Raw genomic sequence first — 15,157 nt, 5'->3', positions numbered from 1 at the left:
AAATAACATCTACATGAAGCTATTTTCAAAATGCATTATATTTTTTTAATATGTTGTCATTTAATTAAATAATTCATTGTTAGATGGTAATTCTTCAAACGAGCAAACGCGTTGTGGTTAGACACGCTGTTGTCTTTTGTTGGCGAGGACGGTTTAATAAGAGTGGAAACGAACGGTTCGAATGGAGTTTCAATCCACCAGCAGCACCTTGGTAGGGAGGCTTCTGTGAGCGGATGGTGGGAGTGATAAAATAACTACTCCGAAGAGTACAGGGCCGCGCTTCTTTGAATTACGAAGATTTGATGACAATTTTTTGCGACTGTGAACCAGTCATCAACTCTCGGTCCATCAGTTTTCTGTCATACAGCTCTCAACAGTTGATGGCAGATGACGAAGAAATTACAACGTCCCCAGGTCCTAAGAGATTCTTTGAGAGAACGTTTTTGGAGCGAATATCCTGGTCAGCTCGGAATTCTTTTCAGAGAAGACGAACTTAACAAGCCAGTTTACGTTAGAGTAAGTTGTTTTTGTGGGAGACGACGATACAAAGAGCCTCAACTGGCCAATGGGAATAATCAAAGAAGTACTTCCTGAGTCAGATCGACAAATTCGTGTCGTACGGGTGAAGATTAGCAAAGGTATTGTGATGAAAAAATGAAAAAAAAATTATCGGCTGGAGTGTCCAAAAGAGTAGGTACATTATTTTGTACTTAACCTTTTATACGACTGCAATTCAAACTACAGACATTTGTTAATTTTATAATAAGATTGACAACGGTCATGGAGACATGAAGATATAAACCTATACTAGGCGTTACTCATTGAACAAGTTGTTCTTCTGGTATCCTTAGGTGTATCGCGTACTAATTTACCTAAAAGGTACAACTGTTATCTAAGCTTCAAATAAGTCGTAAGTGATATATGCGAAGACGAATGATACGGTGTGGTTAATATTGAAGTAGACCCATATTAACGTGTTGCCGACCTCGTCGCCAAATCTTCGCGTGACATATGTGGAAACATATCCGACAGGTATTTCAAAAAGTGTAACCAATATGCCTGCTCCAGAGTAGATTCCCAAAGGTAAGGTGTTCTGTTAAAAAGTCTATTAATAACAATAGTGAAACAATGTTTTGATCACTTACCACAATTTCGTGAAGAAGACCGGCAATCAGAAATGAAATTGTTTTAGCGGTTCGCTTACCGAAACCTTTCCGCAATAATGGGATCATAACTGTCAGTTTAAGGGCGTCGTAAATTAGGCGATTCCATAGTCTCCAAAATTCGTCCATGTTAGGTGAGTTCCACCAATCCTCCTCAAATACTACATGCGGCATTCCGGTTAGAATGGCGTAAGTGGGATGGATGATTCTATAGAATAAGAAATACCCCAAAATCCAGAATAGATGTAAGAACACCTGTAAAAAGTGCCATCCAACCAATGTATGGGCAAATGGCGTTCCTTACCATAACGGTAAAAAAACGTTGCACTTTTTCAGTACCATTGAAATGGTTATGTTTTAACAGTTTCAGTTCTGGAAAAATAAACTGCTTTGCCAGGAACGTCATACCGCAGATTACGCTAAAAGCCAAGAATAGTTGTCTCATACATTCTCTGAAGGTAGGGTACTGGCGGTCTGGGTAGGATAACTTATACTGTACATGTGGAGTGCACAACATGTATTCACACAAATTTTTAAGTGTAACGTTCCTCGGATATTGTGACGTACCTTTATCTAAAATTTGAGAAACATTGAAATCTGGAGCGAAAAATGAATTTTGGTGAAATGTCTAACAATCGGGGGTAGAGCATACATTTTTTTCATTCCGGAATATTCTCGAAGTAAATGATCATGAGTCTTCACCAAATTTTATGGTAGGTATGTTTAAATGTTTATGTTCTTAAATCAAGCTCTCTTAGAATAGAAGTTTGAAGGTTTAATGAGATGAGACTTGCATTTAGTTCCTTTTTAGGTTACATTATTTTCACTCTTATTTATAATTGCTGGTCCAACTTATGGCTCACCTGTTTTCTTACGTACCATCTCTTTTTATTGATTGTTTTCTTAACTCCTTGTTTACGTATGCATATGACCACGTCTTTATGATGCTACACTGTACCAAAGTCGATGAAACTGTCCTAATAACGCCTGAAACAAGAACTCGTCCTTAAGAAGGCGTTATTTATTAACACACTGACTTACCGAAACTTGCTTGATTAAATCTAACCGTAACGACAAAGGTAACCGCAACAAAGAAAGCGTTGATGGCGTGTAGAGTCATTCCTTGTCGTTCTGATAAACGATTCTAAAATATTTAAAAACCGTGAGAAAGATTAACACCGCTTAGGTACTTCGACAAAACTAAGCATTTCACAGTACGGACAGAATTTTGGTTTTATCTTAGACATTTTGGTTTTTTGTTTACAAAACTAGAAAGACCCAAAAAACCGAAGTTTCGGTCCTTACTTCTTGTAGTTCCTGAGAAAAAAAATTGAAGAAGGAGCGTAAACTTTGTGACCTTTGGGAACGTAACTTCCAAACGATACATTTTGGACCTTTGGTTTATCTATGTTTTGTTTTGGTCCCCTCTACAGCCCACTTTTTGCACATACTTCATTGTTACACCCCGTATATCACTTGCAAAGCGTTAATATTTAATTGAAGTAATTCCCCTTTTCTTCAAGTTCAGAAAATCATTTTAATAATAATTGTTTATTAAAAATGAAATGGAAATGGGAAGACAACACATGCTATGTTGTGACTTACCCAAGATAATAACTTCTCTATGAAGAAAGTTTGAGCCATTTGTTGTAAAATACCTATAATACAATTTTAAATAGTATTAAAAATATTGTATAGATCTACTTACAAAGAAATATTATTCCATACAGCCATGAATGGTTAAAGATCGTTACGGTAACCAACTTTACTATCTCAAAGGGATTCATTATAATTCCAAACCTATAATCATGTGATATGATAGACGAGTAGGTACAAAATGATTTGATGCACGGATATACTATGTATAAGCGGCCCTGTATATGAGATAATTGTCATTTTTACGGCCATGGGTGACTTTAGTAGTGGATGAAAGTTTTAGAAATAGTTACGTATGTTAAATAGGATTCAAAAACCCAATTCTACCTTCGTTTACATCTCTCTTAATTTAATTTTTTTTACCCCAAAATCCAGTACTAGAGTTGTACGCATTCTACCTAAGTGGACCATCTTACTTACCCTCTTTTTAAACGATAATAATATTTACTACCCCATTTTTTAAACACAATTCGTAAAAGTAGAAAATTCGGAACCTAACTAAGGTGTTCACTCCTAAAATTAACATTCAACGGCAACGTTCTTAATCCTTTGTGGGGATTTAACACCAACGAAAATTGTTTATTGTGTAAAAAAATAGTTGGGCCATTCACGTTTCATATAGTTTCCAGGAAGTAATAAATAAAACCGAAATTGATATTTAACTTGTAAGGAAAGCGTTCGGGTGAGTAGTCAAGGATCCCGTTGGCAGAGGAACGCAACTTAAACGAACAACTTACTTGTAAACAAGGTGCAATGTGGTCGTTCTATGAGTATAGTTTTACTAAAAATGTACACAGTCGATGAAATTGAATCGTAGAAGTGAAATGTGAAATGTAATCAGGCATTTGTTAATTATTTCAGTTCGAATCCATCATAGCAATACTGAAATGGTAACATGTTTTCACTTTTTTGAATAATTGAATTGAATACGTAATTTAATATCGTTTCTGTCACAAAAGTCACAAAACTTAGTGGTCTAATTACTTCAAAATGGGTGAAATTTAACGTTGGCTGAATTATGCATTGTACTTAATTATCATTAATTAAAATTTAGCCCTTGAGAAACTACGCGTTCGGTTATTTGTAATTAGAATTAGGTTTACCAATTACGAAAGCTGCTAGTAAATTGTATTAAACTTAGGTGAAAAGCATCCTTTTGATTGCTTCTCTTATAATTGACTTATATTTTAATTTCTTCCGCCATTCCGTGGTTAATCGGTTACGAGGACTGCCATTTATGCGCTTGCGTGTAGGTAGATCTAAAATTAAGGGTCTAAGTCAACGAAAAAGAAGTGGGTATCCCCCGCCACATCCAGTCTCACAGTCACCAACCCCTGGTTATCCAGGTTTGGTGATCGAGAAACAGAAAATGGCATACAAATCCAATAAAATCTGACCCAAAAGATGGAAGTTCGGTGATGGCATCAGGTACTTTGCGAATTTTAATATTACTTATTGAATATTCAGTACGACCCAGTCAGTTTTAAGTCATTTGTCGATTATACTTTGTATTAGCATAGTGTAATTAAGAATACACAGGTACAACACAGATAATCTAATCTACTAAACATTTTTACCTTCTGTAATTATCCAATGCCAAGATGGCTAATGTTATTGCTAGCATCAATCGGAACCAGTTAGACAGTCCATTGGCTGATCTGTGTGCGAAAAAAGTATGTTAAACAAAATCTACAAAATCTATAAGTTTAACTAGCACAAGAAAAACCAGACAATAGTTTATAATAGGGACTGTAATAAAGTAAAAGGGCACTGTGAATGTTGAATCGATTGTATTAAATTTTTGGCGTTGTGTACTATATGGCTATAGCTATGCCCAGTTTGAATTTCAGGCAATTCGGTTCATAACTAACGGAAACGCTTCCACCGTAATCTTCACCCATGTTTCCTAAGGTTGCTTCCACGTATAGATGTAAACAAACAAATTAAGGTCAATAATTAGTTTATTTAATATGAAAAAGTAATGCTAATTCTGATTCTGATTTCTGATAAGTTTTCAATAGATTTCTCACACTACTGTTGGAGTCAATGACGCAGGGGCACAGAACCGCAACTACAATATTATAGCAATCCGTGGTGATAAACGTACTTAAAATTGTTGTTTTCTATCTAGCATAGGTACCTTATAATGAAGACATACTAAAAAATTAAGCACCAGTAATCAGGGCCAAATCATTAAGACTGTGTGCTAATGAAGAATAATTAATAACACTAGAGAGCTAGCTAAAATAAATTTGAATAAAAGAAGTATATGACATGTTAATTAAGATTTAAGGGTAAGGTAAATTTAGTAAGGTACTTACCTTTGTTTCTTTTGAATGGATCTGCTCTCGTTCATTTTGATGAAATGTTTGAGAAGATTGAAGCTATTTTCGCTTAAAAGAGCCTCTGTACATTAAAGTTGCAAATTAATGCTAGGTGAAACTTAAGAAAACAAGCAAAATGAATTACCGATATCTTAACTATGATATCCTAATTGATGATATACGTTTATGTTTCAACATTTAGTTGGTATGAATTGCGTAGCAATTAATTATGTGTTATCGTTGAGTGAAGGAAATTACTCAATGGTGTTATGTTACAATCACCCTGCTAACAGTAATTTTTATTTTCAAAATGACTGACTGAGCATATAATTTAAAAGGTAAAAGTAAGACACTAATTTCTTCGTTTGGTTTTCTGGGAGTTTAAGCTTTAAAGTTCTAAAGAATCTCACAGAAAAATTGTGGCCACTTTGTCCGTCCGTCCGTCCGGCCGGCCGGCCGGCCGCTCGTTTTGAGACGTTACTAGTTCTTTATGTTAAGAGCTATTCTACTTTTTTCGCTATTTGGTTCGTTATGGTGTCGAGGCTTGCACCAAGGAAGGATTTTTTCTGAACCGCTTACAAAAAAAAGTGATTATTGATCTGTCCGTCTGTTCCTTTGTCTGTTGTCCCTCTATCTGTCCGTGTGAACGATAACTTTGGTTAGAAATGTCCGATCGCTTGAATATCTCCGTTAGTTATGAACTGAAATGCATGAAATTCAATATGGGCATAGCTTTAGCCATATTTTACGCAATGCAAAAAGTTGAGTCGAATCGATTCAAAATTCACAGTTCACTTTTCGCTTCTCGACTATTTATAAACCGAATTGCAAACTTTTTTATTTATAAAAGTAGGTATTTGAATGAAATTTGATACATAGGCACTTGGAATAAATGAAAATCAAACGCCAGTTTCAAAATTTGGTTTTGCGCATGCGCAGTGTCAACTTTTTCATTTATGTAAGAATTTAAACGAAATTTGATACATAGGCGCTTGGAACAAAGGAAAATCTAACGTTAGTTTCAAAATTTAGATTTGCGAATGCACAGTTCCAACTTTCTTATTTAGAAAAGCATTGAAATGAAATTCTTCTTATAAACGGAAATTGAAGTAGCACGTCAAAAATGGAATACACATGTGCAACGATATCTTTCATATTTGTGGCCGGATTTTTACGATTTTAACATAAGTTGCATCTTGCAAATGGGAAATGAATGCAAGTGGAAATGCGCTTTTTGTAAATCGTTTACTTGTTTACTTGTTGTGGTTACTTGCCGCTACTGCTACTGTAATACCTAGATCTGAAATGACAACGTTTCGTAGAAAACAACGGAGCTATAATAGTTAAATGACTATTCAAACAAATATATTAATTACAATCCCATTGTATCGAAAACCAGTATGTAATCAAACATTATATCAAGGAGTCGCTGAAAATAAAAATATAACCTTTGACCTCTGGTCGTAACGGCCGCTTGAGCTCAGAAGGACGCTTTTTTGCCTTATCTGTTACAGATAAAAACACAAACAAAAACAAGGGGCGGAACATAAAAATTGTGATAGCAATGTCTAACGTTCGACACTCGCGTTGTTGTATACTAAAATCGTAATTAACGCACAATAAGAACCAATAATTCAATTTAGGTTGACTAAACAAAAGCAAAATTTTGATCAACAACGAATCGTCCGTACGAATCGGTGATATAAAAGCACAAACGTGACGTTAATTTCAAGAAATTACTTTATAATGCACAAATGACTAAGTTTCAATCATCTAACAAACCTGAAACGTGAACAAACTAGCACCGACAAGCTCCTCGCAATGGCACAAGCACGCAAACAAAAATTGTAGATATCGGTTTCGGAATTGGTCTCGATAACTTCAAAATCTAATTTATATAACATATAATAACAACCACCAACAAATCCCTTCTAAAGGTAATGACAACATTTCCTTTTGGCTTCCTTACGATTATATAAAATAGCAAATAAATGAAACAAATACAATTTCCTTGCAATGCTAGAACACGCATAACCAGAGTGGTTTTACAAACATTTTGAAAAATGTCCGAAATGAATTTATAACTTAATCATACAGTATATGGACTGTTATTAGCCCTTTGCCAGGGTGCTGTATCCCTATGCTTTTAATACAAAGCGGCTAGTCACGGTTAGGAGCCACTGTAGACGTGGGTATGGGATTCTCAAGGTTAACTAAAGTCGTGTGAGCACCACCAGCAACGCCCTGAGCCCTAAAAGATTTTGCGCCCCATATCAGGAAAACGATTTTTTAATACTTACATAATAATAAACCAACTTTTACGAAATTATTAAGACAAAATAAAATAAGTCGGTACATTTACATAAAAAACAAAACGTATCTACATTGTATTTATGTAAAGCGTAGGTACCGGATATAATTAGAAAAATATAAGGGGGCGAAGTAGAGGGTCAAAACTTGAATTTTTGATGGTTTAAAACTTTCATACCATGGGGTCAGTGGTGTTTTCTTAGAGGCCAGAAACATATTTCGGATCCTACACCATTCGATTTTTTTCTTTTAGAGGTATCCAAAAAGTAGAGTGTATGAAACAAATCAAAAAACGATAAATTATTTTTAGAACCACCAATCTCACTAGGGGCTTCAAAGGGTTCAAACGTCCAATTATGATCATATTGCGAAATCAAGAAAGGTCGACAATTTATTATAAACATAACAAATAGGTATGTTGCTTTCTCATTTGGCAGTAATACCTCTCAAAATAACTAAGATATTAGGTTTTGCTTTTGGGAATGAATTAAAATAAGGTGGAAATCGACCGTCCAAAAAAACTCTGCAGTGTATGAAAGTTTTAAACTATCTACAAATGTAATTGTTCTGACCCTGTATTTGTCTCAAGATGTTTCTTCACTTGTTTGAAACGTAAACACCGTTCCGGGAGTTTTTGGTAACCCTGTATAAGTATGAAGTTAGTATACTGTGGTCCATAAGTTTCAATTATCGGAGTGGGAAATGCCCCTAGGATTGAAAAACTTTAAAAAAACCAAACCAGTTAATAAATATCCGGGCTCGCTTAGATGGTGGATGCGGTACTAGACTCACAGGGCCATTGAGGGAGGGGGGGGGGGTAAGGGGCCCCGAGCCCCAACGTCTGGCGTCATTGTACTTCCAATATAATTGATATCCGTTTTTTTACCATAAAGATCGATTAACTTAACGCACCGACCGGTACCTACCTTGTCTAAAATTACAAAATGTCTAAGCAGAAAGTCGGCAAGGGTTGTACAATTAAAAAATGTAGTGTTGCCACTCTCTAACAAACTCCCCATTGTATGAACGTTTTCAACGGTCTAAAACGTAGTTTACCCTGTATATGTGCATTAAATAGATAAGTATTATTAAAAATGTTATCACACACGCATTACTGCTTTTTTACTACCTGCACGTTAGCAAGGGAGGTATTGCATTGGGGTAAAAAATGACCCCACACTTTTTTGACGGAAATACACGTTTTGAAGCACCAGGAAGCCGAATCAAACGAAATATCGATGATGTCGATCGGTCTGTCGGTCGGTCTCTCTGTACCTACTCTCATTTTCGGCTAAACGGTTGAACCGATTGGAAGCAACTTTTGCACATATATTCTTAAACATAAAGAGACAGAATCGCGCACGTGCGGGTGGTATCTGAGTTATCCACAGAAAATTTTTTTACTTGCATAAAGTTATATTAGTAGTCTAATAGGCACTTAAGTTGACCCGGATCACGCTGTAGCTTCATGTTTCAGTTTTTGCTAATGAAGGATCAAAATGCAATAAAAGAATCACTAAAGTTAAGCGTATAAAATGTTACATAAAAAATAAGTATTTTTCGAGTACCAAATCTGCAGTAAAGTACTTATGTGGTGTTCCATTAAACAAAAACGTTTGATACGTCACTGGAATATACAGCACGCTACTGGTGTTCAGAACTATTTTAGAAACATGGAGACGGTAATTGTGCACAATTTTTCTCCAAGATTATTTTGGTAAAGGAATTATGATCCGAGGGGTCATAGATGCTACACCCTGTAATTTTAGGTAGGTATTACCATTGTTTAAATACTTACAATGGTATTACTTTTAGATACTGTCAAACAATCGTAATGCTGTAGAGCAAACGACCTGCTATTTAGCGGCGCAATATTTATTTTCAAACACGTAAATTAATACAAGTTATCTTTAGATCGTTGATTTGTTTGGTAGGTACTGTGTGAAGTAATGAATTAGAATTGCATATAAGGTGTGTCCTATAATTAGCTGCATCCATACCAACACGTTTCCCCATTGGTTTCCAAATCTGTAACTGATATGCTTCGATAGAGATGAAAATGGTATCTGTGCCATCATTATTAGGAGAGCGCCACCGTATCCAATTCGAAATGGTATTGTCCACTACAACAAAAAATAAAATACTTAATGTTGTTTAAACCAGTACTAATAATAATCACTGCAATGAATTTACATACCAAATACTCATGAATCACCCCAGAAACGACACCCACCACACATGCTGCTTGATGTTTGCTAAGCCCCATTTCCAAAGCTGGTATAAAAACTTCTTCCTTAAAAAACAAGTGGGTTGGATAGTTCCACGTAGCCCAATAGGCTCCTATATTCGCGGAGTTCCACCAGTCTTGTATATATGTGATCTTCTCAGTACCAAAAAGAATGGAAGGCAGTTTGAAACAAGCATTATAAAGATAGAAGTAAAAGAATGCTGACCATACGATGTGTATAGGTAACTGCAATGATTAACAGACACCTACTATACAATTTGTTTTACAATTAATTCTTACTGCTAATTTTAAAAAAGTGGAGAGAAGGTTGAGATGCTGCCTCTTATCAATGTAGTACGATGCATTTTGGAGCTCAGTCATCACATATTGATGCATTATAAGTGAACAAGCCAACAACATTGCGACACTCCGTAAAATAAACGTAAGTGATGCTTTATAATCACTTTTTCCTTTTTTCCAAGTATGAAATTTATATACCAGACATCCAGAACAAAACATGTATCGGAACAAGTGCCTCAAACTTCCAATTTTGAAATGTTCGATCTTGGTGTTCTGATCTACGATTCGTAACTATTAAAATCACGCTGTATATTGGAAAAGGGGCAAATAGTAAGACGATTTTTTGACAGTAACAGGAAATTTTTTGTTTTACAGTTTTAATGTTTTTGGGACTAGAGCTGTGGAAAAGCATTTTTGTGCGCGTATCAAATGCAAAATTATAGTTTATTTTTAACTTCTGCAACATCCTTAAGAAGGTGGTCAATGAGGAAAACCCAGCATTTGTTGGATTTAGTTCGAACAAATGAAATGTGAATAGCACTTCATTTTGATGCTTTCGTTTTCCTTTAGTATCTAAGCCGTATAGTCAAATAATCGTTCTACTACTAACAGTTTTTCTTTCTCCGGTATTTCTTCGGGCCGAACGACTGCACTAAATAATAATTAAATTCTAAAATACATACCTGACTTCAATTCAGCTGTTTGTTCATTCTGTATTCTAATTCTTCTATTATTTAATTGATATGATAACAGTTTCATTGTGGGAAAAAATAAGTGTGGAGCCAAAGCGAAAGCAAAAACTGGAAATTAAAGTCAATTACACAATTAACAAATTTCATTATATTGAACTAAAAACGTTTGAACGGTAAACTGGATTTGTCAGTCCAAAACAGAAATACTTACTTCCATTCAACTTTTGGTAGAAGCAAATGCACGCAAACACATTATATAGAAGAAAGGTGTTTACAGTGTGCAGTAATGCTCCCTTGTTTTCAGACATCAGTCGCTGAAAAAACCTTGCAGTAATTTCACTGCACTGTTTAGATACTTACGGAAAGAAGACACTTTTCAAGAACTGCAGAAATGACGATTTGCAACACGATCACTGTGGAAAAATAGTTAGTATAACATAAATCCAAGTTTGAATTTTTACCTAAATAGAATAGTGCAAACAACCACCACCAAATAATTAGAAATTCGTATAAATCTGTTGTTAATTGAAGAGGGCTTCGTATGATTCCATACCTGCAACAAAAAATCAGAAATAATCGTTTATGCTATACCTTATGAAATAAACTTGTATAACAAATAGCAAACGAGCTCCTGATGGGCCAATGAAAATTTAATTTCATTTTGATCTTATAAATAAGTCCATGAGAGAGCCCAACAACGTTGTTGATGATGTGATGTATTTTGCCGTTGGGAAACAACTTGCCACAGTGAACCTGAAGATTTAAGTCGGCGCTATGGACGACCGAACTTGATTGTTGAAACCATGGTACAGAAGACACGAAGTTTGAAACATGACAAAGAAAATGATTTTGAAGGTATCCTGACATTCGCTTCAGCCGTAGAGAACCTAATATGTACCATAGAGACTCTCTAATTCACAGCTCATCTCTGCCGAGTACCAGCACTTCGCTGAAGCTAATCTTCTCTACTTGTCAGCCTGGTTCAGTATCGTTTAGGAGGATGTAAAAAAAACAAACCACCGTTTACTACACAAGGTCTCTTCCATCGCAAATAATACTGCGATATCATTGAACTGCCTTCGTTGAACCGAAAACCAGAGTTACACCATTGAAATAACTTACAATTCCACGCTTGGAGCTACAAGCAGCTTTAATGGTGTTCTTAGAGCAAAATTTATCATACGTTGGGAATGAGCAAAATATACTGTAACGTGATTTATAAATTCGGGTTCGATTTATATCAATATTTATTAAACAAAACTAAAACACTATAAAATTACAATTTATATCGATTGTTTATATCACTCACACTTCGCAATTTATATTTCCGCACTCGATGTTTACGTACTCGTTCGGTAGTAGACTGGCGCGATGTTCGGTCCGCAACCATTTATACACGCAAGCAATGTAAGTCCCGAACATTCTCGAATATTCCTACAAAATCCCACTATCGCGCGCGTAGAAAATTCCAGAGCGCCAAAGGCGACGTCATTTCTGGAGCATTTCCGTTAAAATACTTTTGGGGAGACTCGCGAATGGCTCTTTGTTGGATTCGCAGTAGTACAAGAAAATTTAAACGGTTCGTGACCCCACGGGTAGGAGAAATACTAGAATACTCAGACGTAGACGCATTGCGGTGGGTGCCTACAAAGATGAATGTTGCAGACGCAGCTACACGGGATAATGCAACGCCCGACATAAAGTCGATCGATGGCTATCAGGACCGCTGTTTTTAAAGCTGTCAAGTGATCAGTGACCTGAAGAACCAGCCGATCAAGTTGTTGCTACTGTAGATACAGAAATGAATGTGCCCGCATTAACAATTACGACACCTGCAGTTCTGTCGCCAGATGACTACATCACAAAGTTCATTTTAGACTATTACACTATGTCAAGAGCGAGTAGCGAATCAAATCTGACGGAAGATGAATCTTTAATTTGCGTAAAGCCGTAAAGTAAAGTATAAAGTAAAGTGTAAAGTAAAGTGTAAAGTAAAGTGTAAAGTAAAGTGTAAAGTAAAGTGTAAAGTAAAGTGTAAAGTAAAGTGTAAAGTAAAGTGTAAAGTAAAGTGTAAAGTAAAGTGCAAAGTAAAGTGTAAAGTAAAGGGTAAAGTAAAGTGGAAGGTGTAAAGTGGAAAGTAGATCGACGTTCCATTATCATTGATCAATTTAGAAGGAACCGTCTATAAGATCCGCATATATGAGTTGATGTAAAAATTTTCTTGATTTGTATAAACAATTTAAGGAATGGTTGGTTCCCTTTAAGGAAATTGTGTCAAGGATATTTTATTGATATTAGTAATTTCAATCAAAAACTAGGTCTTAAAGGTGAATTTATCAGGAATGAACCCATTTAGCAAGAATTTGCTATTCTTTTCCATTTAAGTTGGTAGTCAATGAGAATTTCTAGTAAATGGGATCAACTTTATTAGCCATAAGGTGAATTTATGTGTGAAAAATGACCTTATATTTTTACTATCGTTGATATTGAAATGAGCGTTGTTAGAACGTAGAGAACAATATAAAGTGACGTGGATCTTGAATCTATTTCTGGTCTCGTCTATTTGTTCACTTTTTTATGGTAATTTCTTATTTATTGTCTGCCAGCAAACAAGTTAGAAATGAAAGTTTCAAATTAGATTTTCAGGTAAAAAAAGAAAACGAGGTTTGCCATACTTTCCATCCATTTTTAAACATCAGCTCTTGTCACGGACTAACAGTTCTCTATTAGGTTTACTACCTGTATCATGAGCGTTTAAATGTGGACACTTCTTTTCAATAATGCAGCAGTTTCACCTACAAGTGGCAAAAAACGTTGATAGGCATCATTTTAATCGGAAGCAAAGAGTAATATTCTTTGTTGGGAGTAATATGTATACGTTAGAAAAGAACATCGACAATATCATTTAATTTATTTACGTTACATGTATTCTTTAAGTGAAAAAATTAATTATTACACATGATTCTCAAACAAGTAACAAGTTTTAGCATTACTTTGTGTAATTTGTGTATAATAATAATAATAATAATAATAATGATATTTTTATTTTGTTTTCTTCTTTCCTGATAGCGTTGACTATTGTGGCCATTAATAGCTATGTTGGTAAGTATGAATTACATACTATCCGTAGATTTCCAATGCGAGTGTGTGAATATTTTTTTTTTTTTTTTCTTTAGAACCCTACATAACTTCACCAGACACAGACACTAATCGTTACTTGATTTTAATCCGTGCGATTAGTTAACCAGGCTAGACCTGAGTTCTCACAAGAAACACCGACCATAATAATAATAAACGTCTTTATTGTCAACAGAGCAAATAGCAAATAATAACATTTTTTTACATTATCGATGAAATTTCCATGTTGTTGAACATTTTTTTAATTGACACACAAGCATGACAAAAGGTGCAAGTTCAGGAACATACACAAGCGCCGCTCCTGGTTGTCCACTTAGATCAAAATCACCAAGGAGAAAGAAAGAAAAAAAAATTTACAATATAATTAGGAGAAAGAATAAAGAAAGAAATACAATTTATATAATGTATAATAGGTATAATAGGTATAATGGGTATAATAGGTACCTATAACAGGTATAATACATGCCCTAATAAGGCCATGGTATAATAGATAGCTTTTCTCCGATCTTATTTGGTTGCAGCCGATTCCAGAAAACGAGAGATCATATTCTGCCCATATTATTTTGTGTTTCAATTGAATTGCTTACTAATATAACGTAGTAAATTTCTTATTAACGAAGAAGCAAATAAGAATAACCTAGTTTTGTGAAATATTTCGCAATACACTTACGTTTTGTAATTGTCGAGGATATTTGCCAAGACGAAACAAAGGAAAAATATTACCAACCAATTGGTTAATGCATAATTTTCGTTTCCAATCCTGAAACGAAAGCTCCAATCAAAATCACTTTTAAATAAAATTCAGATTTTAAAACAGCGATAATATACCTAGCATCCTTCACTTTTCCATGTAAAGTACATGGAATGTTGCACAAATGGTACAATTGTACTAAACATATAAATAACATTGTTACGTACCTTTGAGCTACAGGCATTTTTCCCCAAAATTTTTTCTGTTGGGCTGTTTTGAGATTATGGGAACCGAATGAATGTAGCACACGCACACGATAACGGAGAATGCTAAGCGACGCATATACAAAAATGAAAGAATTACAAGGAAACTCAATTAGACAGAAAGCTTACGTGATAACATTAATTTATAGTAATTTGTTTCATTATTACAAAATTTTGTTAGAAGATAGTAAAATAAACATTACATTCAAACTGTCATGTATCTCTACAGAAAAACAAGCACCGTATCTATTTTCATCAAACTGTTAATTTTAGAGGATCTACAAATTGAGCCCATGTAATGTACCTATTCAACAGAAAGCAGCCCCAATTTTTCCAATATTAACTCCATTTTATATAATAGAAATATAAGAGGACAACACCCACCATAATTAA

The 15,157-nt window shown here is 34.9% G+C and overlaps 2 protein-coding genes across 3 annotated transcripts; both read right to left on the bottom strand.

Moving 5' to 3' along the window:
* Positions 1-736: 736 nt before the first annotated feature.
* LOC116158755 (diacylglycerol O-acyltransferase 1-like) lies at positions 737-5,213 on the bottom strand. 2 transcript variants are annotated; one of them, XM_031471586.1, is made up of 9 exons: positions 5,141-5,213; positions 4,397-4,477; positions 2,872-2,963; positions 2,769-2,821; positions 2,205-2,307; positions 2,043-2,150; positions 1,468-1,736; positions 1,149-1,418; positions 737-1,093 (listed from the first exon to the last, which is right to left on the bottom strand). In XM_031471586.1, exons 1-9 carry the CDS (start codon positions 5,173-5,175, stop codon positions 893-895), a joined length of 1,212 nt encoding a protein of 403 aa, XP_031327446.1. In that variant the 5' UTR covers positions 5,176-5,213; the 3' UTR covers positions 737-892. The 2 variants fall into 2 exon arrangements, with proteins under 2 accessions (XP_031327446.1, XP_031327445.1); XM_031471585.1 differs by having other exon boundaries at positions 741-1,093; positions 1,146-1,418.
* A 4,075-nt stretch (positions 5,214-9,288) lies between these two features.
* Positions 9,289-14,835, bottom strand: LOC116158711 (diacylglycerol O-acyltransferase 1-like). The gene is made up of 9 exons (XM_031471540.1): positions 14,729-14,835; positions 14,481-14,570; positions 11,134-11,225; positions 11,033-11,085; positions 10,884-10,986; positions 10,664-10,780; positions 9,981-10,258; positions 9,651-9,926; positions 9,289-9,576 (listed from the first exon to the last, which is right to left on the bottom strand). The coding sequence occupies exons 1-9, from the start codon at positions 14,743-14,745 to the stop codon at positions 9,364-9,366; spliced, it is 1,239 nt and encodes a 412-aa protein (XP_031327400.1). The 5' UTR covers positions 14,746-14,835; the 3' UTR covers positions 9,289-9,363.
* Between the last annotated feature and the right edge of the window lie 322 nt (positions 14,836-15,157).

Source organism: Photinus pyralis, unplaced genomic scaffold (genome assembly GCF_008802855.1).
Source record: "Photinus pyralis isolate 1611_PpyrPB1 unplaced genomic scaffold, Ppyr1.3 Ppyr1.4_LG1, whole genome shotgun sequence".
Classification (NCBI taxonomy): Eukaryota; Metazoa; Arthropoda; class Insecta; order Coleoptera; family Lampyridae; genus Photinus; species Photinus pyralis.
Note: the sequence above shows the minus strand (reverse complement) of the source record. Positions and strands in the feature narration are given on the sequence as shown.

Excerpts from the sequence above, each read along its gene's own strand:
- LOC116158711 (XM_031471540.1), bottom strand. Across the intron at positions 10,259-10,663 it reads AACAGCTGAATTGAAGTCAG|ATCAGAACACCAAGATCGAA; the intron begins GTATGTATTTTA and ends TACGAATCGTAG. Across the intron at positions 9,927-9,980 it reads CCACTTTTTTAAAATTAGCA|TTACCTATACACATCGTATG; the intron begins GTAAGAATTAAT and ends TAATCATTGCAG.
- LOC116158755 (XM_031471585.1), bottom strand. The coding sequence starts at position 5,175 with ATGAACGAGAGCAGATCCATTCAAAAGAAACAAAG. Across the intron at positions 2,964-4,396 it reads GCATTGGATAATTACAGAAG|GTTTGGAATTATAATGAATC; the intron begins GTAAAAATGTTT and ends ACATGATTATAG. Across the intron at positions 2,308-2,768 it reads TAGAGAAGTTATTATCTTGG|AATCGTTTATCAGAACGACA; the intron begins GTAAGTCACAAC and ends TAAATATTTTAG.